The 24912-nt window shown below is 37.2% G+C and overlaps 1 protein-coding gene across 2 annotated transcripts; it reads right to left on the bottom strand.

Annotated features, from left to right (window-relative positions):
• Positions 1-526: 526 nt before the first annotated feature.
• LOC108280283 (HERV-H LTR-associating protein 1) lies at positions 527-24406 on the bottom strand. Of its 2 annotated transcripts, none has more exons than XM_053673700.1 (13): positions 23197-24406; positions 20604-20687; positions 18953-18997; positions 18693-18773; positions 14637-14720; positions 14402-14485; positions 14143-14226; positions 10968-11024; positions 10595-10669; positions 9032-9421; positions 5457-5649; positions 5178-5260; positions 527-3844 (listed from the first exon to the last, which is right to left on the bottom strand). In XM_053673700.1, the coding sequence occupies exons 1-13, from the start codon at positions 23225-23227 to the stop codon at positions 3801-3803; spliced, it is 1335 nt and encodes a 444-aa protein (XP_053529675.1). In that variant the 5' UTR covers positions 23228-24406; the 3' UTR covers positions 527-3800. The 2 variants fall into 2 exon arrangements, with proteins under 2 accessions (XP_053529675.1, XP_053529676.1); XM_053673701.1 differs by lacking the exon at positions 23197-24406 and adding an exon at positions 20868-21079.
• Between the last annotated feature and the right edge of the window lie 506 nt (positions 24407-24912).

The following is a 24912-nucleotide window of genomic DNA, read 5'->3' as shown; positions in this document are numbered from 1 at the left end:
ATGTGAAAAAGTACATTGTAGTAGCTGTGAAGACTGAAATCTACTAAACTAGCGATTACAGATGATGTGAAGAAATGTGTCTTTCTTACCTGAGTTCCTCACACCTGCAGCAAACACAGATGAAGTCAAAAAAGAAGCGAAGACCTAATATTATAGCACAAGTATGTGTGTGTGTGTGTGTGTGTGTTTAGTAAGGTGAGTCATAGTAACAAAGGGGCATTTAGGGCAACTGCAGAGGTCAACGGGCAGGGCAATTGCCATGGTAACAGTGCAGCTACCTGAACACATCAAGAGAGTGTGTATCAAGTCACACAACTGCTCTGTCTTGTGAGCTAGATTTTTGTGATTGTATAATTCCTTTCAGTCATGAGTTAATCAATAATTTGTTTATACTCTGCTTAACCCCCCCCCCACACACACACATCCACCCTGAGAACATGAACAATATGTTATTTTGATTTATCAGTCTTATGTGTCTGCGTGTTTGTGTTTGGTTTTGTGTGTGTGTGTGTGTTTTTGTGTGTGTGTGTGTGTGTGTGTGTGTGTGTGTGTGTGTGTGTGTGTGTGTGTGTGTATGCACAGGAGGGATGGTGGGGTGTGTAGGATGATAATGCCCCTTTGTGTTCATCAGGCTGCAAACTCACAGCAATGAACAAGAACACACAGACACATATTCACATACTCAACCACAGAACAAAAGTTACACTTCCTGATACTGCTTGTTCTTTGTGTGTGTGTGTTTTTCCCTCAGAAGCTCACATGGCTCTGATCTGCTCTGTTATACCTGGGGTTATTTATGAAACTGTGTTTAATAAACCACTTTATCAAGATTAGGAATGTAACGGTACAAAAAATTCCTAGTATCAAAACAACCCACTATTTCTATTTTCAGTTATGTGAATTATTTGCATCCTTCAAAAAGTAAAAGTATTTCAAAAAGGCTTTCAATAAATCACATTGCAGATATTTACTGTAAAAACAAACTGTTAAATTTTAACAGGATCACTTCAGCCACATGTCAAAAATGACAGTTTTCACTTATCTTAACATCACATTTTTTGCTTTCATTTCAGACAGAAGAAGATCACTATTTAATGCTCCCTGAGCTTGGTGTACAGTGTGCTTTTAGCAGGTTTAAACAATGGCATGTGAGCCAACCAAACTCATCTCAACTGTCTTAATAGACAGTGATTTGCCACACCTCGAATTGGAGTGAGGTGTAGGAGTCATGCCACAGTCAAGGCCATGACTGCTATAGCTTCAAATATTATTTGTAAGATCTCTGTGTCCACTGCATTTCTTGCTGCAGTTGTTTAGCTATTAAGAGCCACTGTGTGTACCACTGGATTGGTGAAAAATCTTACACTCTCCATTGTATCATATGCTTTACAAACCAACATATCAGGTCTTCTACTGTATATTTGGGTTGTATGCAGCATGGCTTTATGTGCAAAACTTTATCAGCTTTACTATTAATCAGCTGAATAGTCTCTTTACTGGAGGAAGCAATCTCAATCCATGGGTTTCTGCCGGTCAATATGCCTCTTTTTTACTTAAATTTTTTTTTTTTTTTTTTTTTTTTATCAAGTTGCAGCTTCTACATGAACTTAAATACACATAAGAGCTCATCCATGAAGTATAGTGAAATAGTGAAAGAGCTTACATTCTTCCTTGTGGGCTCCAGAAAACATTGAGCACCAGAGCAAGGTGATGAATAGAATCATGCAGCTAAGTTAGCATATTCCTTAATGAGCAAGATCCCTAATGAGCAAGGCAGGGAGATGACTTGAAGAACAAATCTTGAGAGGTACTAGACCCAAAAGGGAATCCTCTTTGTGACACTTGATAGTGTGATTTTAAGTCATTACTCTTCCACAATATAATATTGATTGTGTTAAAATTATGTTCATTATGAGTTTGATAGTCTTTTATGTTTACAGAAAAGTTTTGTTTTTTAGCTTTAAATAGTATCCGAATGAAATAATCCACTGAATGGGTGAGCGTTCCGCATAAATATTTTTTAAACTAAGATACTTAAAATGCACTACTGAGGCAGGAGTCCCTCAAAGATTTCCTTCTCTTCATCCCTCTTTCCCACCATCTTATCAGGTACTCCCTTGATGCTATCTTATCACAATATACTACATCTTCTGCAATCCAAATGACTATGTGGTTACATACTGTTAATATGCATCTCTGGGGCTGGAGTTGATTTTTTAATGAACCACTCATTCTTTTATGATACACTGAGTGGTTAACCAAACTGTGCAACACTCGAGCTCATGCCTTAGCAGTGCCTGAGCTTAGTACCCCTGCATTAATTCTAAGATTGGCCCAGAAATCCCCTGCACTAACTGCATGGAGATGCTGATGCAGGTTTGGTGTACTCAGCTGGCAGATTTAGATCCTGATTCAAGGGGAATCTGACCCAAACACTGCCCCTTTTAAAGATTGCTAGTGGAATAATCTAAATTCAAGAAAGCAAAGTTATTGCACTAATGACAGATATTGTTTCAATTTGGAGGAACATGTCCTTAAACACAACCTTTCTTTAGTCCAATGATGGTCATTCCATATAATGACCTAGCACTTGAACAACCTCATTCTATTATGGTCTCTTCCAAAACTTTCAAATATGGGTCTGGACTGACTGTATTGACAGGGTCTAAACTAGCCATGACACTATGGTTTTATATTCTTTACACTGTTGGCTTTACAGTATGCAGTTGTGGAAGGTAATGATTTATAATCCCACCTAATCTTCTAGGTGACACCTAGAAGAGGATGGGCTCCCTTTTAAGTATGGTATCACTCAATGGTTCTTCCTCATATCATCTCAGGCATCCTCACTGACCAGCCCCCTACCATTGCATGCCACTCTTCAAGGAGCATCACCTCATGGGCATTACTTAAAGATGTGCCACTCGTGGAGATGTGCACTACTGCCCTTGGTGGTTAGATGCTACTTCCATATGTAAACTTTGTTCTGTCAGCTACAACCACCAGGGCTCTTTGTTTTTCAGAGCCATGAAAATTTGTGACTGTTGGAAGATTTTAGCCATTTTGGCATACACAGAACTTTGACAATTTGTGACTGTGTTGGAAGGTTTTTGGCATTTTGGCATACAAGGGGGTCTCGTACCCAGATGATCATCTGGGATTCATAGAACCACAGTTAAATATATAACTGTTGTTTTGATAAAACAGATTCAATAATATTAGCAAACCAGGTACAACAAGTTTAAATCTGACTAAAGTTATACAGCAGATCTGACAAGAGAAAAGTTAGCCTAACTAGCTAATGTTTGCAAGCCTGCTATTTTAAATAGGTTATTCCATTCTGTGATCTTTGGCTGGCAATGACTTACTATCAATTGTATGGTCAAATCCAAACCAACTGGATATTCAGTCTAGGCAAACAAAAAATATTATAATAATCAGTTATCAAAGTTGGCTAGATAGCTACTCAGAAAAGCTGAATCGAAATTTCTGCTTTAATGAACACACACACATTTATTTAACGAATATAGTGGGCAATAAACGACTTATAAAAGCAGTATAACTGTAGAACTGCAGTGGTGAATTTAATGGTAATATACAGATACCAATATGTAGTCCTGTAAAGAAAGAGTTTTGCACACTGTCTGCTCTCTCTCTCTCTCTCTCTCTCTCTCTCTCTCTCTCTCTCTCTCTCTCTCTCTCTCTCTCTCACCCCCCATTTTCTTTTCCTTTCAGAGGTGAAAGGGTTCATGATTTGGTCCGTTGCTCGGTAACAGTAATGCAGGGACATCATACACTTCTCACATTTTAACGCACATCTTTGCCAGGCACTTCTGCTTCAGACCTGTGAGAGAGAGAGAGAGAGAGAGAGAGAGAGCGAGAGAGAGAGAGAGAGAGAGAGAGAGAGAGAGAGAGAGAGAGAGAGAGAGATTAAATTCATGATTTAAAATGGTTCTAAAAGCTGACTGAAGTGTGACTTCCTGTATTTTACTCTGTATTATCTCATCCTCAAAACATACATTCACATAATCATGTTCTACCTAATTGAGTTACATTTCACACACACACACTCTCTCTCTCTCTCTCTCTCTCTCTCTCTCTCTCTCTCTCTCTCTCTCTCACACTAAGCTGATCTTAAACATCATTAGTCATGCCTGGTGTTGTTTAATGAGACATTCTCTGTTCCTCACGTTCAGACACACACTGTGTGTGTGCTCAGATTCCACATCTTAAGAAAGTGAAATGCACCCACGGATGTTTAGTTTTCTTTAACAAGGTAGTGTGACCTTTGTGCATGTGTGTCTGACTGATGAATGAACTTTTAGTTGTATTTTTAATATTCACAAAAACTAATTCAAGGAGAGGGCAAAAAAGAGAGAGGCTTAATTTCCCTTGTCTCATTATCTGTCGCACTGCAGCAGCTATTTGCTACACTGTAATGCCCAAACTATTGCTGATTTCTGCCCACTATGATTACCCTTTGTGACGCTGGGCCTGTGTTTGGTATCTAGACTAATACATTTTATTCATATAATAAATCTTTTCAGTGTATTGGATGTTTTGAAAAACATTAGCTATTTAAATGTCATTTAATTTTGCAGAAGCTGTGTGTTTGTAGATATGGCGTGTCATAAAGCACTCATAGAGCACTATAGCAAGTTGCAAGTGAAGCTGTGGGCATTTGCAAAATATAGACAGTCTTTAAAAAAAATTGTCTGAACATTTTATGTCCCAGCATTGCATGTTAAAAGCTAATTTGGATAATCAATAGTATGTTATACAAAAGTATACCAAGAATATTACAAAATGCAGTTTTGTTCTGTTTTGTTGAGACAAATGTGCAAGAACATATTATATCATAACTGAAAGAATATAAAAGCTGTTCAAAGCAAATGAAAAAGATTGGAGGTAGCTATACACGCAAAGGGTGGGCTTTAATGTTATTAGAGGAAATTAATATCACAGTCAGAATGTAATGCAAGGTCTTAAACAGACACCATTAAAAAAAAATCTCAATATTTTAACATCTGCTTTAATAGAAACAGCTGTACTCCTGCTGATTTATGCAGTTATCCAATCAGCCAATTATGTTGCAGCAGCACAGTGCATAAAATCATTCAGATACAGATTAGGAGCTTCAGGTGATGTTCTCATTCTCTCTTTTTATCAGCACTTACTCTTGGAGAAAGTGACTCTTTTCACACGATTGCAGATTTCCACGGTGTGCTTTTCATACCAAAAATGACTGTCTATGCAGTACCTAGAGAGAAAGAAAGAGAACTTATCAACATTCTCAGGTGTACAGTATAAATTGTTTGTTTGTGTTTGTGGCTGTATTCATGAGGCTGTGCATGATACTTCTGTGAAGAGGTTTTCCTGTGTGTGTGTGTGTGTGTGTGTGTGTGTGTGTGTCTGTCTGTGTGTCTGTGTGTGTGTGTGACGTGTATGCATGTTACCTCTGAAGAGTAGTTTTCTGACTGAAACCTCTGCAAAGGCACTGGGAGAAAAACTTGCACAGCTCAAACACACATGGCTGCAGCTTTATTGTGCTGATTGTTGGACTGTTCACACTCAGATCCTCATCCAGAGTTTCTTTCTGGTCCCCTCTCTGACTTCCTCTATAAATAAGCTCAGATCGCCATGGGCAACCTGTCAGAACAGCACATAATCTCCCCTAGCAACAGAAATATCAACCTTTGCATATATTGAATCTCTTTTTCTTGGAACGGACAAAGACATGAACAATATAAAACAGAATTGTCAAAATGCAAAGCTTCCACATTTTTATCGAGTTTACCTCCAACCTTGCTTCTAAAGACTTTGCTTCCAGACTTGGGGATAGCTCCAATACTTGCAATTCCCCCAATTTTTTTTTCTATGTCTTTGACTTCCTGCTTCAGGGGATAATCTCACCTAGATATTGAGACCTGCAGTTCCAGACTGTTCTGTGTTCATCCCAATGCCCCTGTTTACAATATTATGATCTCAAACACTTGATTCCTTTAAAAATATTTACCTCTTCTATCTGGTGTCACCTTGAAGAGGATGTGTTTTGGCTCAAGGTTTCACCCTCATTGTTTCCCAAGTCGTTTTCCCTTGCTACTGTCACCTCTGGCTTGTTCTGGCTAAGGATCTAGAGCTACATCCGGATTTCTGTAAAGCTGCTTTGTAACAATGTCTATTCTTAAAAATGCTGTCATAAAATTGAATCAAATTGAATTTAACTAAACATCATAGCAAGGGCTGCCTATTATGACTACTACAATGACTACTGCATGTTGTGACTAAAACATCCATGGAAAGCCAACACCGTGATGACCCCTACGTTTACCTCAGTGGTTTAACAAAAGGAGGTTTCTAAATCCAAGACTGTAAGTGAGAGGCTTTGTCCTTGAGCAAGGCCCTTAAAAATGGGTATTGAACTCTTCATTATTTAACCAGAAACAAGGTTAGTGACTGCATGTGTACAATATACTCTATAACCTATATACTCTATAATTTAAGCCTTGCCAGTGGATATAGACTCTTTATGTTTCAGAAGTCATTTTCAGTGTTGGAAAAGCTATGAAGTGCTTGTGCCCCCTTGTGGGCTCTTACAAAAAAGGGGCTTTTCTCTCTCTCTGTTTCTCATTCCTGACCATCACACAGATATACACATACAAACAAGTAACTTGGTTGTGATAGAGAGAGAAAGAGATGGACTGGCATGTGTATATTTTAATGTGCTTTTACACTTTTCTGACCCTGCCACTTAAACTTTTCTCCCTGGGTATCTGATGGCATTGCCATGGGTACTATCACTACCACCATCCTGTCTCCACTCAAATCAGAGCAGCACTGTGGAAGCATTCACATTCACCCCATCTGGGCACCACTGAACTATCACAGCTGTTGCTTTGAATTAGAGACCAAAGGTCAGTTCCATACACATAATGCAGCTGAACTGGTACATGAGGTCTTATTGAGAAGAGCTAAAGTTTATTTTTGTCTACCAATAATACCAATAACCCTGTTTGTTTTAGTTGCAAACTACACAACCAGTTCGGGCCAGGTTCGGGAGTTTGGATCTATGAGTGATGCAGAAATTTACGTATACTACTAATTCGGTTAATATCCAAAATGTACCATGGATATAAAAAGTCTACACACCCCATTAAAATGGCAGGTTTATGTGATTTAAAAAAATAATAATTAATCCAAGATAAATCATTTCAGAACCTTCTCTACCTTTATTTTGAAATGTTAGTCTATTAATTAAAGTGAAAAACAATAAGAATCATTTTAAGGGCAAAAAAAAAAAGTACATTAACCTGGTTGCATAAGTGTGCACACCCCTAAAATAATGCTTACTTGAAGCACCTTTAGAATTCTAATGTATGTGTACTGCTTTGTAACTTTGAAAATGACAATAAATCTAAATCTAATTTAATCTTTAGAATTTATCACAACATTCAATCTTTTTGGGTAAGAGTCAATCAGTTTGGCACGTCTTGATTTGGATGGCAATATTTTGCCAATCTTCCTTGCAAAAGCATTCTAACTCTGTCAAATTGGCTGGGCATCTCCTGTGCACAGCCCTCTTCAGGTCAGCCCACAGATTTTTGATTGGACTTAGGTCTGGACTCTGGCTGGGACATTCCAAAACCTTGAGCCTGTTTTGGTGAAGCCATTCCTTTCTTGATCTGGAGGTTTGTTTTGGGTTGTTGTCATACTGAAAGGTGTAAAGCCTCTTCATCTTAAGTTTTTAGAAGAAGCCTTAAGGTTTTGTGCCAAATTGACTGGCATCTGGAGCTATGCATTATTTCCACCACCCTGATTAAAGCCCCAGTCGCAGCTGAAGAAAAACAGCCCCAAAGTATGATACTGCCACTACCATGCTTCCCTGTGGGGATGGTGTTCTTTTGGTTATGTGCTGTGTTTTTTTGTTTGTTTGTTTGTTTGTTTGTTTTTTGTTGTTGTTTTTTTGCGGGGGACCAAACATATCTTTTGGTATTATGGCAAAAAGGTTCAACTTTGGTCTCATCACACCATAATACATTATTCCACATGGTTTTGGGAGATTGGATGTGTTTTTTATTTATTTGTAGGTAAAAAAAATTAAAAATGCTTGTGTCTTGCCTAGGGTGGGTAGGGTCCCCTTAGCCCAGAGACACAAGGAATTTGGAAGATTGTTGACACATGTATGGAGCAATTAGTACTTGACAGAAATTGCTGCAATTCTTTTAATGCTGCTGTAAACCTCTTGGCAGCCTCTTTGACCAGTTTTCTCCTGAAATTTTCATAAATTTTAAGGGACATCCTGTTCTTAGCAGTGTCACTGTCGTGCTACATTTTCTCCACTTGTTGATTATTGTCTTTACAGTGTTCCATGGTATACCCAATGCCTTGGAAATTTTTTGTAACCCTCTCCTGATCGATATTTTTTCAACAATGAGATTGCGTACCTGCTTTGTAAGCTCTTTGCAGCCCATGGCTTTTCCAATTGGATGTTACGAAGAAGACGTCAGGAAAACTCTATAGGAACGGCTGTACTTTATTTGGGGATAATCAGTAATTTAATTGATGGCAGATGTATGCTAATTAGTATTTAACATTAGTTTGAAAATGATTGTTTGAGTCTGAACACTGCCATATTCCCAGTTATAATAGGGTGTGCACTTATGCAAGTAAATGCAAGCTGGGTATTGGAAGTTTATTTATTTATTTATTTATTTATTTTCTTCCCCCAGAAACATTTCTGGGTGTAGACTTTTTATATCCACTATATAAAACCATGCCTGGTGCAGTATTGACCTATCCCAGATGGTACTCTTCTGGTCCTGATTTGTGCATAACTGCAATTTCTACAAGGCCATAGGGTGTCCCATCTCTACAATTGGGGGACAATCATAGATGGTCAGTGGTGCTCATGGTGCTGTACGTACGTGCTTAATATGTTCTTTAAGAATGGTCTCTGACCACACACCTCCTTCATGCTAGGACCTTAGGACACCATTTGGGACAGGGTCTATAATAAATCAAATATGCTTGCCTGCTATGTGAGGAGTTCTGTTGGTAGATGGACTGGTTTTTGCTGCATCAGGTTTCATAGGAATTGTTGATGTTTCTGTTGCTGGATAAGCCATCGTTGGTACCGTTGAAGATGTGGTTGTCATGGAAGCAGTGGGGTGTGTGGTAGTTGTGGCTGGTGATTCAGATGGAACTGCAGTGCTTCTGGCTGGTGATGTTTGAGTTGATGTTGGAACAGTGTCTGATGTTGGGATGAGAACACTAACAGGCACTGCTCTCATGGGAACTGTTGTGAGTGTAGTACTAGTAGTATTCAACCCAGCTGTCATTGACACAGCAGTAGGTACAGCTGTCATGTGACCACTGGTTGGCACAGTCAAAGTGGCATAAGTTGTAGTTGCAGTGGTGGTAGCTGTGGTTGGAGAAGTCACAGAAACAGCAGGGTGTATGGTAGAGGACGATGGGAAATCTGCTGATATAGCTATAGAATTTAGAGAACACTCAAACTTTAGCATTAGTCCTTTTTGTCTTAAATGGCCTAGCGCTGCTACACTAAGACAGAGAAACCTAATCTGGCATAAATGATAGGAATTGTCAAATGAGGAAAGCAACTTGATTAAATTTCAAATGAATTAAAATAATTCATTTGAAGGACAGTAAGTACTGCAAGTAGAGTAAATAAAATAAAGCCACAAGCAGTGAAATGCTGGGTCCAAGCAAACATTGCCTCCAGTGACCATTTTGTGAAAATTTACATAGAAATATAAAGAGACGAGAATTTCCAGAAATTTCCATGTACACCTCACAAGTAAAAACACGTTTTTACAAGCAAAAACAAATTTCAACATATTTTTGATAATTATTGAGTTTCACACTCTACTGAGTAGTTTGACACCAAATTGTTGGACTAGTTTACAAAAGTATTTTTGAATTTTACACATATTATTTCAAAATCTAATTGGGCAGCGCTTAGTAATACTCAAATTACAAATTGGTTTGGAATTATATAACGAATTAGATGAAAGAAAAATTTGTTCTCTAGTCCTCAGGGTTCCTGAGAAATTGCCTAAACATATAATATTGTTCTATATAGCCACCATGAGGCCAACTGGCCAGTTTTGCTATGAATGCATGCCTTTTATTAACCAGGGATATTCATGCATATTCATGATGGGGCAATAGGCTGCATGGAGCAGGGGTCAAAAACCACTATGAGATGCATAGTTCAAATTTAAAATAATATTTTTTTTCATACTTTTTCGTTTTAAAATAAATGATTAAAATATTTTGCAATATACACAACAATATGAAGTGATTATTACTTATAATGTGCACTTGTACATAATGAGGTGTAATGACAGTTATGTACCCTAAGTGGCCACTTTATTGCATATACCATCTTTGTACCTACACTTATTAGCTGATATATTAGATAAATATACCATAATGGTGCATTTGTGGCCCCCTCTACCCCATCCATCAGTGAAAAGGGACCATAAATAAGGCCACTAGATATTATTTGGCTGGTGGAGCATTTGAAGTACAGTAGTAACATTTACATGGTAGTGTGTGTGTACCTCTGTACCTGTGTGTGTGTGCTCTATAAAGGTCTGGTTGAACAGTGGAGGAACAGAATCCCACAGCTCTGTCTGATCTCTGTCTAAACACACACCCAGAGAGGGAGAGGGAGAGGGAGGGAGGGAGGGAGGGAGGGAGAGAGAGAGAGAGAGAGAGAGAGAGAGAGAGAGAGAGAGAGAGAGAGAGAGAGAGAGAGAGAGAGAGAGAGAGAGAGAGAGAGAGAGAGAGAGAGAGAGAGAGAGAGAGAGAGAGAGAGAGAGAGAGAGAGAGAGAGAGAGAGAGATGATAATACTACAATGTCCCACACTGAACTGTGCACTGATCTGTAGACCTGTGCGCAGAACTGGATGTGTGTTGAATGTGTGGGTGGAATAGCTGACCTGTTTTTCCAGCCATTACACAGATGTAGATACAGTCTGAGCTCCTCATCTGGTTTACTGCATCAACAACAGGAATGACTCAATGCAAGTAGCATAAATAAAATAAAGCCACATGCAATGAAATGCTGGGTCCAAGCAAATATCATGCAGAGTGACCATTTTGTGAAAATTTACATAGAAAAATAAAGAGACCAAAGATTTCAGTTTGATTTGGTGAAATTTGATTTCACCAAATTTTAGTTTGATCTGAGAAACCAGTTCAGGCTTACAGCTGTTTGAGTAAACCAAGCTCCAGCAGCAGCTTTATTGTTTGCATATCTCAATATATTTTGATAATTATTGAGGTTCAGACTCTGATGAGTAATTTGACACTAATTTTGTGAAGGTGGGGCAAAAATCTTAGGAATAATTTGCAAAAAATATGCTACTCAAAAATATGTTGTATAAATTAACATATATTAGAACAGGCAGGGCAAATGGTGTAACAGACCTATTTTTATGGTGTCAGTTAAAGATTCAGGAGACAGAATTTCCAGAAATTTCACTTCATTTTACAAGAAATATGCAGATTTTTATCAGCAAAAAACAAATGTCAACATATTTTTTTTTTGATAATTACTAAACTACTGAGTAGTTTGACACCAAACTGTAGGACTAGTTTGCAAAAGTATGTTTGAATATTACACATACAGTGGGGGAAATAAGTATTGAACGCATCAACATTTTTTTCAGTAAATACATTTCCAATGAGGTTATTCATATGAACATGTCACCAGACATCAGTATTAACTCAAGAAATCCACACATATAAAGAAATCCAAACATTAAAGTCCATAAATGAAGTTATTTGTATTAACGAGGAATGATACAAGAAAAAGTTATTGAACACTGTAATATCACAGCAAACCAGTGACTACAATTCCCATCCTGCACTGCGGCCTACAAACATGGCCGCCATGTACCACAAGTCCCAGAACACTTGACTTCATTCTAATCATGCACACCTGCATCAAATTCACACCACAATCACAACCACAGGTTAAAAGGACTTTCTATGCATTAACTCTTTGTGAAGTATATGTTCAGTTGCCTTCTGTTAAGTCTTGATACCATGTTTGTTTATTCTGGTTTTGACCTTGTTCTTTTTTTCAACCTTGTCTTTTTGCCTTGCCTTGTTTTGCCTTGCCTGGACTGTTTGCTTGTTTGCCTGACCTCTGCCTGTCTTTGTTTATTGATTTCTGCCTGATCCATTGGATTTGTTGTTTCATTAAACTGCCATACCTGCACTTGCTTCTGTGTCAGCCTCCAATACATGACAAACACGCTAACTGAAATGTATTTAACACTTAGTGGAAAAGCCTTTGTTTGTAATAACAGCTTCAAGATGCTTCCTGTATGAAGTAATTAATTGGCTGCAGTATTCAGGTGTGATTTTGGCCCATTCTTCTAAACATATTGTCTTTAAATCTTGTTCAATTGGATTCAAGTCATGTAATTGGCTGGGCCAGTCTAATGCCTTGATTTTTTTTATTTATTTTTTTTTTTTTCTGAAACCAATTGAGAGTTTCCTTTGCTGTATGCTTTGGATCTTTGTTCTGCTGGAAGGTCCACCCATGTCTCATCATCATCCTGGTGGATGGCAACAGATTCTTCTCAAGAATCTTCCGGTAAAGGGCTCTATTCATCATTCCTTCAATTATATGAAGTCTGCCAGTACCATGCAATGAAAAACAACCCCACAACATGATGCTTCCACCTCCAAACTTCACTGTTGGTATATTGTTTTAAGGGTGATGTGCAGTGCCATTTCTTCTCCAAACATGGTGTGTAGTATGACAGCCAAAAAGTTACATTTTGCTTTCCTCTGACCAAACTACACTCTCCCAGTATTTCATGACTTATCCAAATGAGTTGTAGCAAACTTTAAATGAGCTTCGACATGCCTTTTCTTTAGTAATGGAGTCTTGCGGGGTGAGCGTGAGCAGTGGAGTGCATTGCCTATTGTTTTCTCTGTGATTATGGCACCTGCTGCCTCCAAGTGTTTCTGGAACTCTTTCTGAGAGGTCCTTGGCTCTTGGGCTACTCTTCTGACTATTCTTCTGACTCCCTGATCAGAAATCTTGTGAGGAGCACCTGTTCATTGCCAGTTGATGACGGAGTGATGTTGCTTCCACTTGCAGAAAATGGTCCCAATGGTGCTTACTGGAGGATTCAGAAGTTTTAAAATATGTCTGTATCCGACTCCATCAATATGTTTTGCAACAGTAAGGTTGCAAAGGTCTTGGGAGAGCTCTTTACCCATCATAAGATGTTTCTTGTGTGACACCTTGGTTATGAAAAGCCTTTTTATAGACCATTCATTTTCCAACCCAGCTGATATTAATTTGCACAGAGAGGAGGTCTAATTACTTACAAATTTCAGCTGGATCCTTGCCATATCTTGCCTTGGAGAACTGCTTTTTCTTAGCATGTTCAATACTTTTTTCCTGTGTCATTCCACTTTATTACACACCTTTATTTATGGACTTTAATGTTGTGAATTCCTTATATTTCTGGATTTCTTGAGTTAATACTGATGTCTGGTGAAAATTTAATGTGAATAACCTCATTGGAAATATATTTACTGAAAATGTTGACATGTCCAATACCTATTTCCCCCACTGTAGTAGTTCAAAATCTAATTGCGCAGTACTTAATAGTAATAGTCAAATTGCAAATTGGTTTGAAATTATTCAAGGAATTAGATGAAAGAAACTTTTTCTCTAGTCCTCAGGGTTCCCGAGATATGGCCTAACACATCAAATATTTTCCTATAGCGCCACCATTAGGCCAACTGGGCCCATCTTAACTGCCTGAGTAATGAGAGGGAGTACAACATACTAACCACATATCATGTCTCTATGACTTATTGCATGATCAAAATTTTAATAACAAAGAAAGTAAGAATAAGAACGACTTGAGCAAAAACAATAGGTTTTGAAAACCTTTGGTACTTGGGTACATGCTACATGAGTACATACGCTGACACAGCTACAGGTACACACACACACAGGAACAGTTTTGCATCACTCAGTCATTTATAGGTGCTGGAAACTGATTACTGTCAAGTGTGTGTGCATGTGTGCGTGTGTGTGTGCATGTGTGCGTGTGCGAGTGTGTGCACTTTCTACCATACCTGAGAGAATAGAGCTAGATTTAAACAGCTCCTGCAGGTAGCTAGTTGAGTTCCCCATCACATCCAGCAGTATGGCTGTAAAATCTGATCTCGCGCACACACACACACACACACACACACACACACACACACACACACACACACACACACACACACACACACACACACACACACACAGATGTAAAAGCAACCCAGTCATATCAAGCAAATTGTATAATGGATCTTAATGTGATATAGTATGTTTCATAACAATATTAACCTGTGAGGTCATTGGTTTTGTTTGTCACACAGTAGCAGTATCTCAGGGGAAACATATTGGTCTCAATGTCCTGAAAACTAGAGACTACACACACACACACACACACACACACACACACACACACACACACACACACACACACAAATAATCAAATATGTCATGGAATAACTACATAAAAGCCTGTTGCACTTTAACCTCAGGATGAATACAAGTAGTCAGAGATGATTGCATTTACTGTTGTAGATCAGCAGGGTGATTTTGTGCAGTGCAAGAGAGCTGTGTGATGTTACACTCAGAACAGAGAACAAGTGCTCAGAGCCTGTGAGGAAACACACACACACAAATGCAGAACATTATTTAATTGTGAACTTCTGTTGCTTGCCTATTGAACCGTTCACCAAATTTGGGTCTTTACAACAATTTAAATAGCCTGCAAATCTGCTGTCAATCAACATAATATGGAATATTTGTCATATTACTGGCTAACATGGAGTTAGTTATTCAGTTTTCCAGCAGCAAACAGTAGCAAGAGAATATCAATGTTACTGATGTCCCCAAACTATCAATTAATGCTTGTTGTTGGACTGCCTTGGAATGTTAGCATTTCTGCACATTTTCCTTCTTCTTGGCTATTAGAGCAACATTACAACAAGGTTGGCTGACTAAAATTACCCAATTTACCCTGATCTATGACAATCTGGTTGTTATTAGCTTATATCTAGTGCTCATGCTGTGTGTGTGTGTTTATGTTTGCAATAATGTTGGACTATTTTGGGCCTTTACACACTATATGGTCTTTATATACTTTCACACCCATACATGGTTCTTCCCCAAATTTTTGCCACAACATTTGAAGCAATTGTATAGGATGTCTTTGTATGCTGTAGCATTACACTTTCTCTTCACTCGAACTAAGGGGCCCAAAACTAAACAAATAAATGGTAAATGGTTTGCACTTATATAGCGCTTTTATCCAAAGCACTTTACAAAAAAAAAAAAAAAAAATGAAGACACTTTACATGAAAAGAACAGATGTCTCAGGTTTTCACTCTCACCATTAGAAAAGGTACATTTATCAGTTACATCACAATATCTTGACAATTGTGCATTGCATGGGTAGATTTGTGCAGTATTCTAAAATGAACTTCCTTAATTTTATTTGGAATGCAATACTTATATGGCAACAACCAAGTTTTTTAAATCTATCAATAAGAGACATTCAATAAAAATTTCCTCTTGGGGTAGTTGAGGTTCGAAATTAGGATAATTGGCGCATAAACTTGTAATTGTCATATAATAAAATATGAGAATATCTTGAGCTTGTGTTAATCACATACCTTATTTCAGGATTTAATAAAAAACATTATTTACTGCACTTTATTGTGGTGTAATATAATGTGTGTTGTAAGGCTTTTCAAGGGAAACTAGTGTAAATTGACCCATAGCGCCATCTGTTGGTTTGGAAGAGGAAGTTGCTTAGCTGCACTTGTGAGAAAATCAAGCCAATGCATTTGTGAGAAAATCAAGCCAATGCATTTGTGGGAAAATCAAGGTGACGCATTTGTGGGAAAATCAAGGTGACGCATTTATGAGAAAATCAAGCTGATGCATTTCTAGATTCTAGATTCCTTTTCAACACAGTAGCAAAATTAACTAGGAATAAAACCACTACAGAGAGAAACACTCAATCATTACATAGCAGTGAAGATTTCATGAAATTTTTCAATGATAAGGTTGAAAATATTAGACGTGAAATACAGGCCATTAAATTAAAACTGGACAGTACTGTAATAAACCCATTACATGACAATGTAGCAATATCAGATCAATGTTTAGAGTGTTTTGCTCCGCTTAGAGAGACCGAACTAGCTACATTAATCTCTTCAGCCAATTCATCAACTTGCATACTAGATCCCGTACCTACATGTTTGTTTAAACAGATTGGTCCAGTAGTAATTGAGCCACTTCTAAATATAATCAATTCTTCCCTAAGCAGTGGCTATGTACCTAAATCACTTAAATTAGCAGTTATTAAACCCTTGATTAAAAAACCTGATCTTGACCCGTCTCAATTGTCCAACTATAGACCAATATCAAATCTCCCCTTCATCTCTAAGATTTTAGAAAAGGTTGTAGCAAAGCAGTTATGCTCGTACTTAGATAGGAATAACATTCATGAAATATATCAGTCAGGATTTAGACCTCATCATAGCACAGAGACAGCGTTAGTTAAAGTAGTAAATGACCTTCTACTGACTTACGATCAGGGTTGTGTCTCGCTGCTTGTGTTACTCGACCTTAGTGCAGCTTTTGATACTATAGATCACACTATTCTCCTTGATAGATTAGAAAATGTTGTTGGTATTAAGGGAACAGTCCTCTCCTGGCTCAGGTCTTATCTCACCGATCGTTATCAGTTCGTAGATGTAAATGGTGAATTCTCCATGCGTACTGAGGTTACTTTTGGAGTTCCACAGGGTTCTGTTTTAGGCCCACTGCTCTTTACTTTATATATGCTACCCCTAGGTCAAATTATTCGTAAACATGGAATTAGCTTCCACTGTTATGCTGATGATACACAGTTGTATGTTTCAGCGAAGCCAGAGGACAGACATAAGCTTAGTAAAGTTGAGGATTGTGTAAAGGACATTAGACATTGGATGTTAATTAACTTCCTTCTGCTTAATTCTGATAAAACAGAAATACTTTTATTAGGCCCACGTGTAGCTAGAAGTATTCTTTCTGATCACATGGTTACTCTGGATGGTCTTTCTGTTTCATCATGTGCAGCAGTTAAAGACCTTGGAGTGATTATTGACTCCAGCCTATCATTTGATGCTCATGTAGATAATATTACTAGGATAGCCTTCTTTCATCTCAGAAATATTTCTAAAATAAGAAACATATTGTCACTACATGATGCGGAAATACTAGTTCATGCATTCGTCACCTCTAGATTAGATTATTGTAATGCCATACTGTCTGGATGTTCCAGTAGGAATATAAATAAGCTCCAATTAGTCCAGAATGCAGCTGCTAGAGTCCTAACTAGAACTAGAAGATACGACCATATCACACCGATATTATCAATACTGCATTGGCTCCCAGTAAAATCTCGCATTAACTATAAAATACTTTTATTAACCTATAAAGCACTAAACGGTCTCGCGCCACAATATCTAAGCGACCTTTTGGTTTTATATGATCCGCCACGCCTACTTAGATCAAAAGATCCAGGCTATTTGACGGTACCTCAAATAGTGAAGGCTACAGCAGGGGGAAGAGCTTTCTCTTATAGGGCCCCACAGTTATGGAACAGTCTTCCTATTAGTGTTCGGGACTCAGACACAGTCTCAGTGTTTAAGTCTAAGCTTAAAACGTATTTGTTTACTCAAGCCTACCCTGACTAGATTCTGTTCTACTTTCTCCCTCTCTCCTTTCGCCGAGCCCCACACGAATTTATGGAGATACTAGAGATCCAGATCCTTTCTGCCTCTGGATGGAGCTCAAATCTTCTTTAATTCCAGACTGCTGGGACTACGGCTGCTCTTAACACCATACAGACTTCATATAAATCCATAATGAACTTTTTCACAATATCTGTTGTTACCCAGATGAGGATGGGTTCCCTTCTGAGTCGGGTTCCTCTCAAGGTTTCTTCCTCTTAAAACATCTTAGGGAGTTTTTCCTTGCCACCGTCGCCACTCAGTGGCTTGCTCAGTTGGGAAAAATTCACACCTTTAATATCTGTATACCGTGTTGATATTTCTGTAAAGCTGCTTTGAGACAATGTCTATTGTAAAAAGCGCTATACAAATAAAATTGAATTGAATTGAATTGAATTGAATGCATTTGGGAGAAAATCGCTTTCTATTTGTGTGAGAATTGAGTTTTCCTTTGCAAAGCAGATTGTGTTTGTTTGCGAAAGGGCATATTTATTTGTTTAGTTTTGGCACAAATCTAACTCCCTAAAAGCTCAGAAAAGTGGAGGTTATTATAGCAGAAAAGGGGGACTAAATCTGAAATGGGATGTGCAACAACCACATATGGGTGTGATGGTCAGGTGTCCACAAACTTTTGGCCATATAGTATATATTCATAGGTCATATGAATTGTTTTTTTCTGGGCTTGTAAGCTTGTAAACTAACACTGTCTCTCTCTCTCTCTCTCTGTGTGTGTGTGTGTGTGTGTGTGTGTGTGTGTGTGTGTGTGTGTGTGTGTGTGTGTGTGTGTGTGTGTGTGTGTGGGTGTGTTGGATGGGTGGATGGGTAGTGGGTGGTGGTGTTATTACCTGTGTGTGAAGCATTTAGGAGTGTGTTTATTAATGGAGTCAGGTCAATGGAACCAGGGTCAATGTGTGCTACAGGAATTTCTGTGAAACAATAAAGCAGAAACAATACAGCAATGATGGTTGTAATGCAGGAATTACTTTTTATAACGCTAGTGAGTTATTGTTTATTTATCTCCTAAGGAAAGGATTCTATACTGAAATAAGATGACTTTTTAAGTAACTGAATGGTGCATCTGTAATTTCTTTCTGTAATCACATACCTGTTGATGATAGAATTTTCCTTTCCCACTGACTGTGCTGTGGTACTGTAAAAAGATTTCAATAAAAAAAAAGGTCTACTTTTGCTTTATTTAAACAGGTGAATCAGTATATTCTCTTTCATCTTGTTTTGTTTCAAATTTTGGATGTTAAACACCATGGTAGTTTATTTCAATGTTAAGATTGCATACATTTCTAATAATATACAGTGCCCTCCACTAATATTGGCACCCTTGGTAAGTATGTGCAAAGAAGGCTGTGAAAAATTATCTTTATTGTTGAACTTTTTGATCTTTTCTTAAAATAAATTCACAAAAATACTCTGCTCTCATGGATATCAAGCAATTGCAAACACAGCACAGGTTTATTCAAAAATATCTTTGTTAATTATAGGTGTGCAACAATTGTTGACACCCCTATGAATTCACATGAGCAGAATATATTTGAAGTATATTCCCATTGATATTTTAATATTTTTTTAGTACACCTGGGTGACTAGGAACAGGAACTTGTTCAACCATGACGTCCTGTTTCACAGGGGTATAAATTTTAGGTAACAAATAGGCCAAATTCCCTTAGTCATTCATAACAATGAGTTAGACCAAGGAATATAGCTGTGATGTATATAGCATAAGGTTGCGTCACAAAATCGGAAGTGGCACAAGCATTGAAAATGTATGAATCAATCTAGAACTGGACCTGTTTCTATATTGTCTCAATGCACTGTGAAGAGGGTGGTTCAAATGGCCAAAAAATCTCCAAGGATCATAGATGAAGAATTACAGAAGTTAGTTGCATCCAAAGTCACCCATATCACCACAAGTTATTTGGAAGGGTTTCAAGGAAAAAACCTCTACTCTCATCGAAAAACAAACTCAATCATCTTCAGTTTGCCAGACACTACTGGAACTTCAAATGGGATCGGGTTCTATGATGAAACCAAAATAGAGCTTTTTGGCAATAAACACCAGAGGTAATTTTGGCATACACAGAAAGGAGCCATATGGAAAAGTACCTCATGCCCATGGTTAAATATGTTGGTGGCTCTTCAATGTTTTGGGGCTGTTTTTCTGGCAGAGGACCTGGACACTTTGTTAGGATACATGCCATCATGGACTCATCAAATATCAACAGATATTAAATTAAAACCTGATTCCTCTGCCAGAAAGCTTAAACTGGGCAATGGTTGGATCTTCCAGCAGGACAATGATCTAAAACATACATCAAAATCAACACAAAAATGGTTTACTGACCACAAAATGAAGGTCCTTTAACAAAATTTTTTTTGATAAAACTGTGTTGTGTTTGCAATTGCTCAAGATCAATGAGAGCAGGATATTTTTGTGATTTTTTTAAACAAAAGATTAAAAGGTTAAACAATAAAGAAAATTATTCACAGCCTTTTTGCTCATATTTACCCAGGATGCCAATATTACTGGAGGGCACTGTATGAATATATGAGCATCAGTGATAATACACAAACAACACTTGACCAGTTAATAGATGTAATTTTTTTGTTGCAATATTGAGATCCCATAATAAACCTAATAACAAACACTAATTTAATTCTGCAGTTCAGAAATAGTTAGAAATAGTCAGAAATGCAAATATTAACTGACCATTATTAACTGGTCACAGCCTTTAGTTACTTACCTGTTGTGCAAATAGGCAGCAGAGTTACTATGGCAACACTGATTCTCATGGTGACCCAATGATTTACTTTAAATTTAGCCATCACTGCAAAACAAACATTAATCACACTCTTATAAGAATATAGTTAGTAAATTGTTGTCATATGGCAATAGTGAGCAGTGATCGAAAGTATCATATAGTCAAAAATAACACAAACACCTAGTGAGCATGTAAATGTAATATCATCTAGAAAGGAATTACAGTTGTAAAAAGTGGAATACTTACAAAAATTAGACTCAAACATGTTTTGGGTGATCTTTCTCTTGAATTCTTAATTCTTCCTCTTGAAACATAAAATTTAGAACATAAGGTGCAATTGCAAAATGTCTGAAATTGTAAAAGTTTTCTTAGTTTGGATGTGAAAATAATGTAAATATACTATTAGAGAAGCCGAGTGTATTTTTTTATTTTTATTTTTTTTTGCTGTGCAGGTCTGTTTCAATTCATGAATGCGCATACCACAGTTCCATTATCATATGTTGTTGCCATATGGCAACAATTACATTTTAACATTTAACAAAATAAATAAACTTGTTTAAATTACAAAAAGTATATAGTAACTTATGTCAGATAGTGCTTAAAATTTTTTACTTTAAGTAGTTTTACCTAAAATTTAAAAAAAAATTATCGCATTTTTAGAGCCCTCAAGGATGATCTCACCATGCCATATGATTGTAGAAAAGGAAGTCAAGTCATGTGACATGACATTTTTTTGTTATGTCAAAGTTAAAGCCCCCCTTTTCCAGTTACATAGGAAAATAGTAGTTTTGTAATAATGCCGATCAAAAAATTGGAGATAAATTAATCGTTGCCATATAGCAACACTATGCAGTAAAGAGTTACGACCTTTAACATGAGGGAACGTGGACTAATTAAAAATCAGTAAGTACAGCCTGCATATTTTGCAAGTCAACCAATTATGTCTGCTGTATCTACCAAGAAATTTTTTTGCGGATGACCTCTAGTCTGTTTTCACAAGTGACACTGTGAAAAGGCCATGCTGATAAACCTGGAATTCCTGGTTTGTTCAAGAGATGCTAATGTATAATGTTAATATTGGACTTGTAATTAATCTTACAAAATAAAAATGAGACATAAAAAGATTTAAAATGACAACCCATTTATTCAATATGAAGAAATCTTATTGTAAAATTACAAAGGATTCTGTGTTTGATGCAATTACAATTTGACTATTAAAGATTGCAAATAGATATTAATAGAAATAAGTTCAAATAACTTTATATCATACTAGTATGAAAAGTCCTGCTGAGGATAAAGCATGTTTCTTGCATTCAATTTCTAAATGTTCTTTCATACTTTATTAACATTATTTCTTAAAAAATCAATGTACTGCACCTTATATGTACCACTTCTGTTTTCTGCTGTAGTCAAACCCATATAAAAGGAATATAATGTACTTCTGTTATTAACCAGCTATCATTTTTTAATTTGCATTCTTGAGAAAATTGTGTACAAAATATCCTTTTTGACCTGTTGTCAGTGGATGAGTATATTTAATACTTTTAAAAATCTGTATTATACTGACACTGTATTATAAAGTTAGTGTAAGCTAACAGTGTACAGTAATAAGAATTTAGTCTTGGCTTTTGCTTTGTTTGTACATTTTATCTGCTTGCAAGCATACCATCCTGTGTTAATGGTGACCTCAAACTCTGAACTGGTAAGTTATTGATACTACCATTATACATTTTTAATTAGATACTATTTGTTGTTGATATTACTCAGCACTAAACATCTCTTTACAGTGTACAATAAAGTGCTAGATTGCAAAAAAAGAGTTTTAAATTAAATTTGCCTCTAATTTGTAGCTGATATTAGGGATTTATTTAATCATTATTTATTTATTTGTTTCAGCAAACATTATATATATATATATATATATATATATATATATATATATATATATATATATATATATTTTACTTTTTGCTTAACTTCACCAATAAATAATAAATAAAACAATTAATTGAACATGGCAGATAGTGAATTTAAATAAATAAATAAATAAATCACTTGAAAGCATTAAGGTAAGGTGGACATCTATTAAGCAGAATAAGGACTAGAGGAACTCACCTACAGGAAAAAGATGCAGAGACTCAGAAAAACAGACACTGTAGTTTGTACACTACCCACTGGCACTCTCTCGCTCGCGCTCTCGCTCTCTCTCTCTCTCTCTCTCTCACACACACACACACACACACACACACACACACACACACACACACACACACACACACACACACACACACACACACACACACACACACACACACACACACACACACACACACACACACACACACACACACACACACACACTACAGTCTCCAGAGAGTGAAACAAGCCATAATAACCCTCTAGTGTGTCACCTGAGATCAACTGGCACAGAAAGTAAACCAGCTCTCACACTGCACACACCAGCCAATAGCCATAGATTTGATCATTCACACACTCATACATTCACAACACACACTATCAAGTACTGTGTTTGTATACAATTTTCATATTAGTCAAAATAGTGACCTATACTTACATGTTTTGTGGTAACTTTTACATCTTGGCATACAACTTTTACATATTGGAATACAGCAAGAATCATGGAGTTTAGAATCTTATATACACATGTTCCATTAAAACACACACACACACACACACCATGCATAATTTATGTATTCCTTCTCTCATTTGCACTTATTTTACTTTTTTTTTTATCGAAATTGCTATAAAATAAGGCAGAATATAAACCAACGTTTACTTACTAACGTATTTGAGAATAATACAAGTGAACTGAAAATAAACAAGGGTGGGATAATTGCAGGAAAACAAATACAGCCACAAGCATTGGAACAAGTGCAAGTGGTCACAAACTACATCAAAGGGAAAGCAGTCAGTCAAACTACAAATGGTACAGTCCTGTTAGTTCAAGAATAAGAAGTTGAAGAAGGCTAACTTACAGTAATAATATGAATGAATTACTTAATTCATTCATCACCTCAAAAGTAACCTAATAGAAAAAATAAGTGGCATCTTTATACACACCCAGCTATAGTTACATGCACACAAAAATGGAGAATGCTGCAGGCTAGCGATTCATTTATGGCATTTGGCAGATGCCCTTAACCAGAGAGACTTATATTTATACAAGTGAGCAGTTGAGGGTAAAAGGCCTTGCTGAAGGTCAAAGCAAAGGCAGCTTGCCCACTCTGGGATTTGAACTCACAAATTTCTGACCAGTAATCCAACATCTTAACCACTGAACTACCACAATTACATTGTGGAGCCACAAGTGAAAAGCAGGCACTGTTCATTTGCATGTACATTCTTAGGGAAAACTGTTAACCATTGGTAAGATTAAAAATAAGGTTAAAAATTTTAATGAGTTTAAAACATTTAAAAATTTTGCTTGTCTGGGAGAACCCTTAATGGTTGGTCCTGTGTAGAGCTATTACTATTGCACAAGCCTATAAATGGTTCTCCCAGACAAACTAAAAAAACTTATCAACTTTTTAAAAAGTTTTAAACTCATTAAAATCTAACCAACAATTGGGTTCCACGTCTGTCAGCAAAGAACAGAAAGCTGAGGCTGCAGTGGGGATAGGCTTATGAAAACTGGGCAGTTGAAGACCTATCTGATGAATCTCAATTTCTGGTGAGGCACACAGATGGCAGGCTCAGAATTTGGCACCAACAGCATAAATCCATGGACCCAACCTGTCTTGTGTTAACAGTCCAGGCAAGTGCAGGTGGTGTAATGGTGTGGGGAATGTTTTTTTTGGCACACTTTGGGCTGGTTAATACCAATCAATCATAGCGTGAATGCCACAGCCTATTTGAGAATTGTTGCTGACCATTTGCATCCCTTCATGGTGACAATTTACCTATCTTCTAATGGCTACTTCCAGCATGTTGATGGACCATATCACAAAGCAAAAGTCATCTCAAACTGATTTCATGAAATTGACAATGAGTTCAGTGTTCTTTAGTGGCCTTCCCAGTCACCGGATCTGAATCCAACAGAACACCATTGGAATGTGGTAGAACAGGAGATTTGCAGCATGGAAGTGCGCCTGAAAAATCTGCAGAATTGCATGATTCAGTCATGTCAGCATGGACCATAATCTCAAATGAATGTTTTCAACATCTTGGGAATCCATGCCATGAAGAATTGAGGGATCAATTGAGGCATCATATCAAAGAGTGCTTGAAGATAATGTGAGGCCATCTGTCCGAAAGTTGAGGTTAAACCGAA

This window comes from Ictalurus punctatus, chromosome 20 (assembly GCF_001660625.3).
Source record: "Ictalurus punctatus breed USDA103 chromosome 20, Coco_2.0, whole genome shotgun sequence".
NCBI classification, from domain to species: Eukaryota; Metazoa; Chordata; class Actinopteri; order Siluriformes; family Ictaluridae; genus Ictalurus; species Ictalurus punctatus.
Note: the sequence above shows the minus strand (reverse complement) of the source record. Positions and strands in the feature narration are given on the sequence as shown.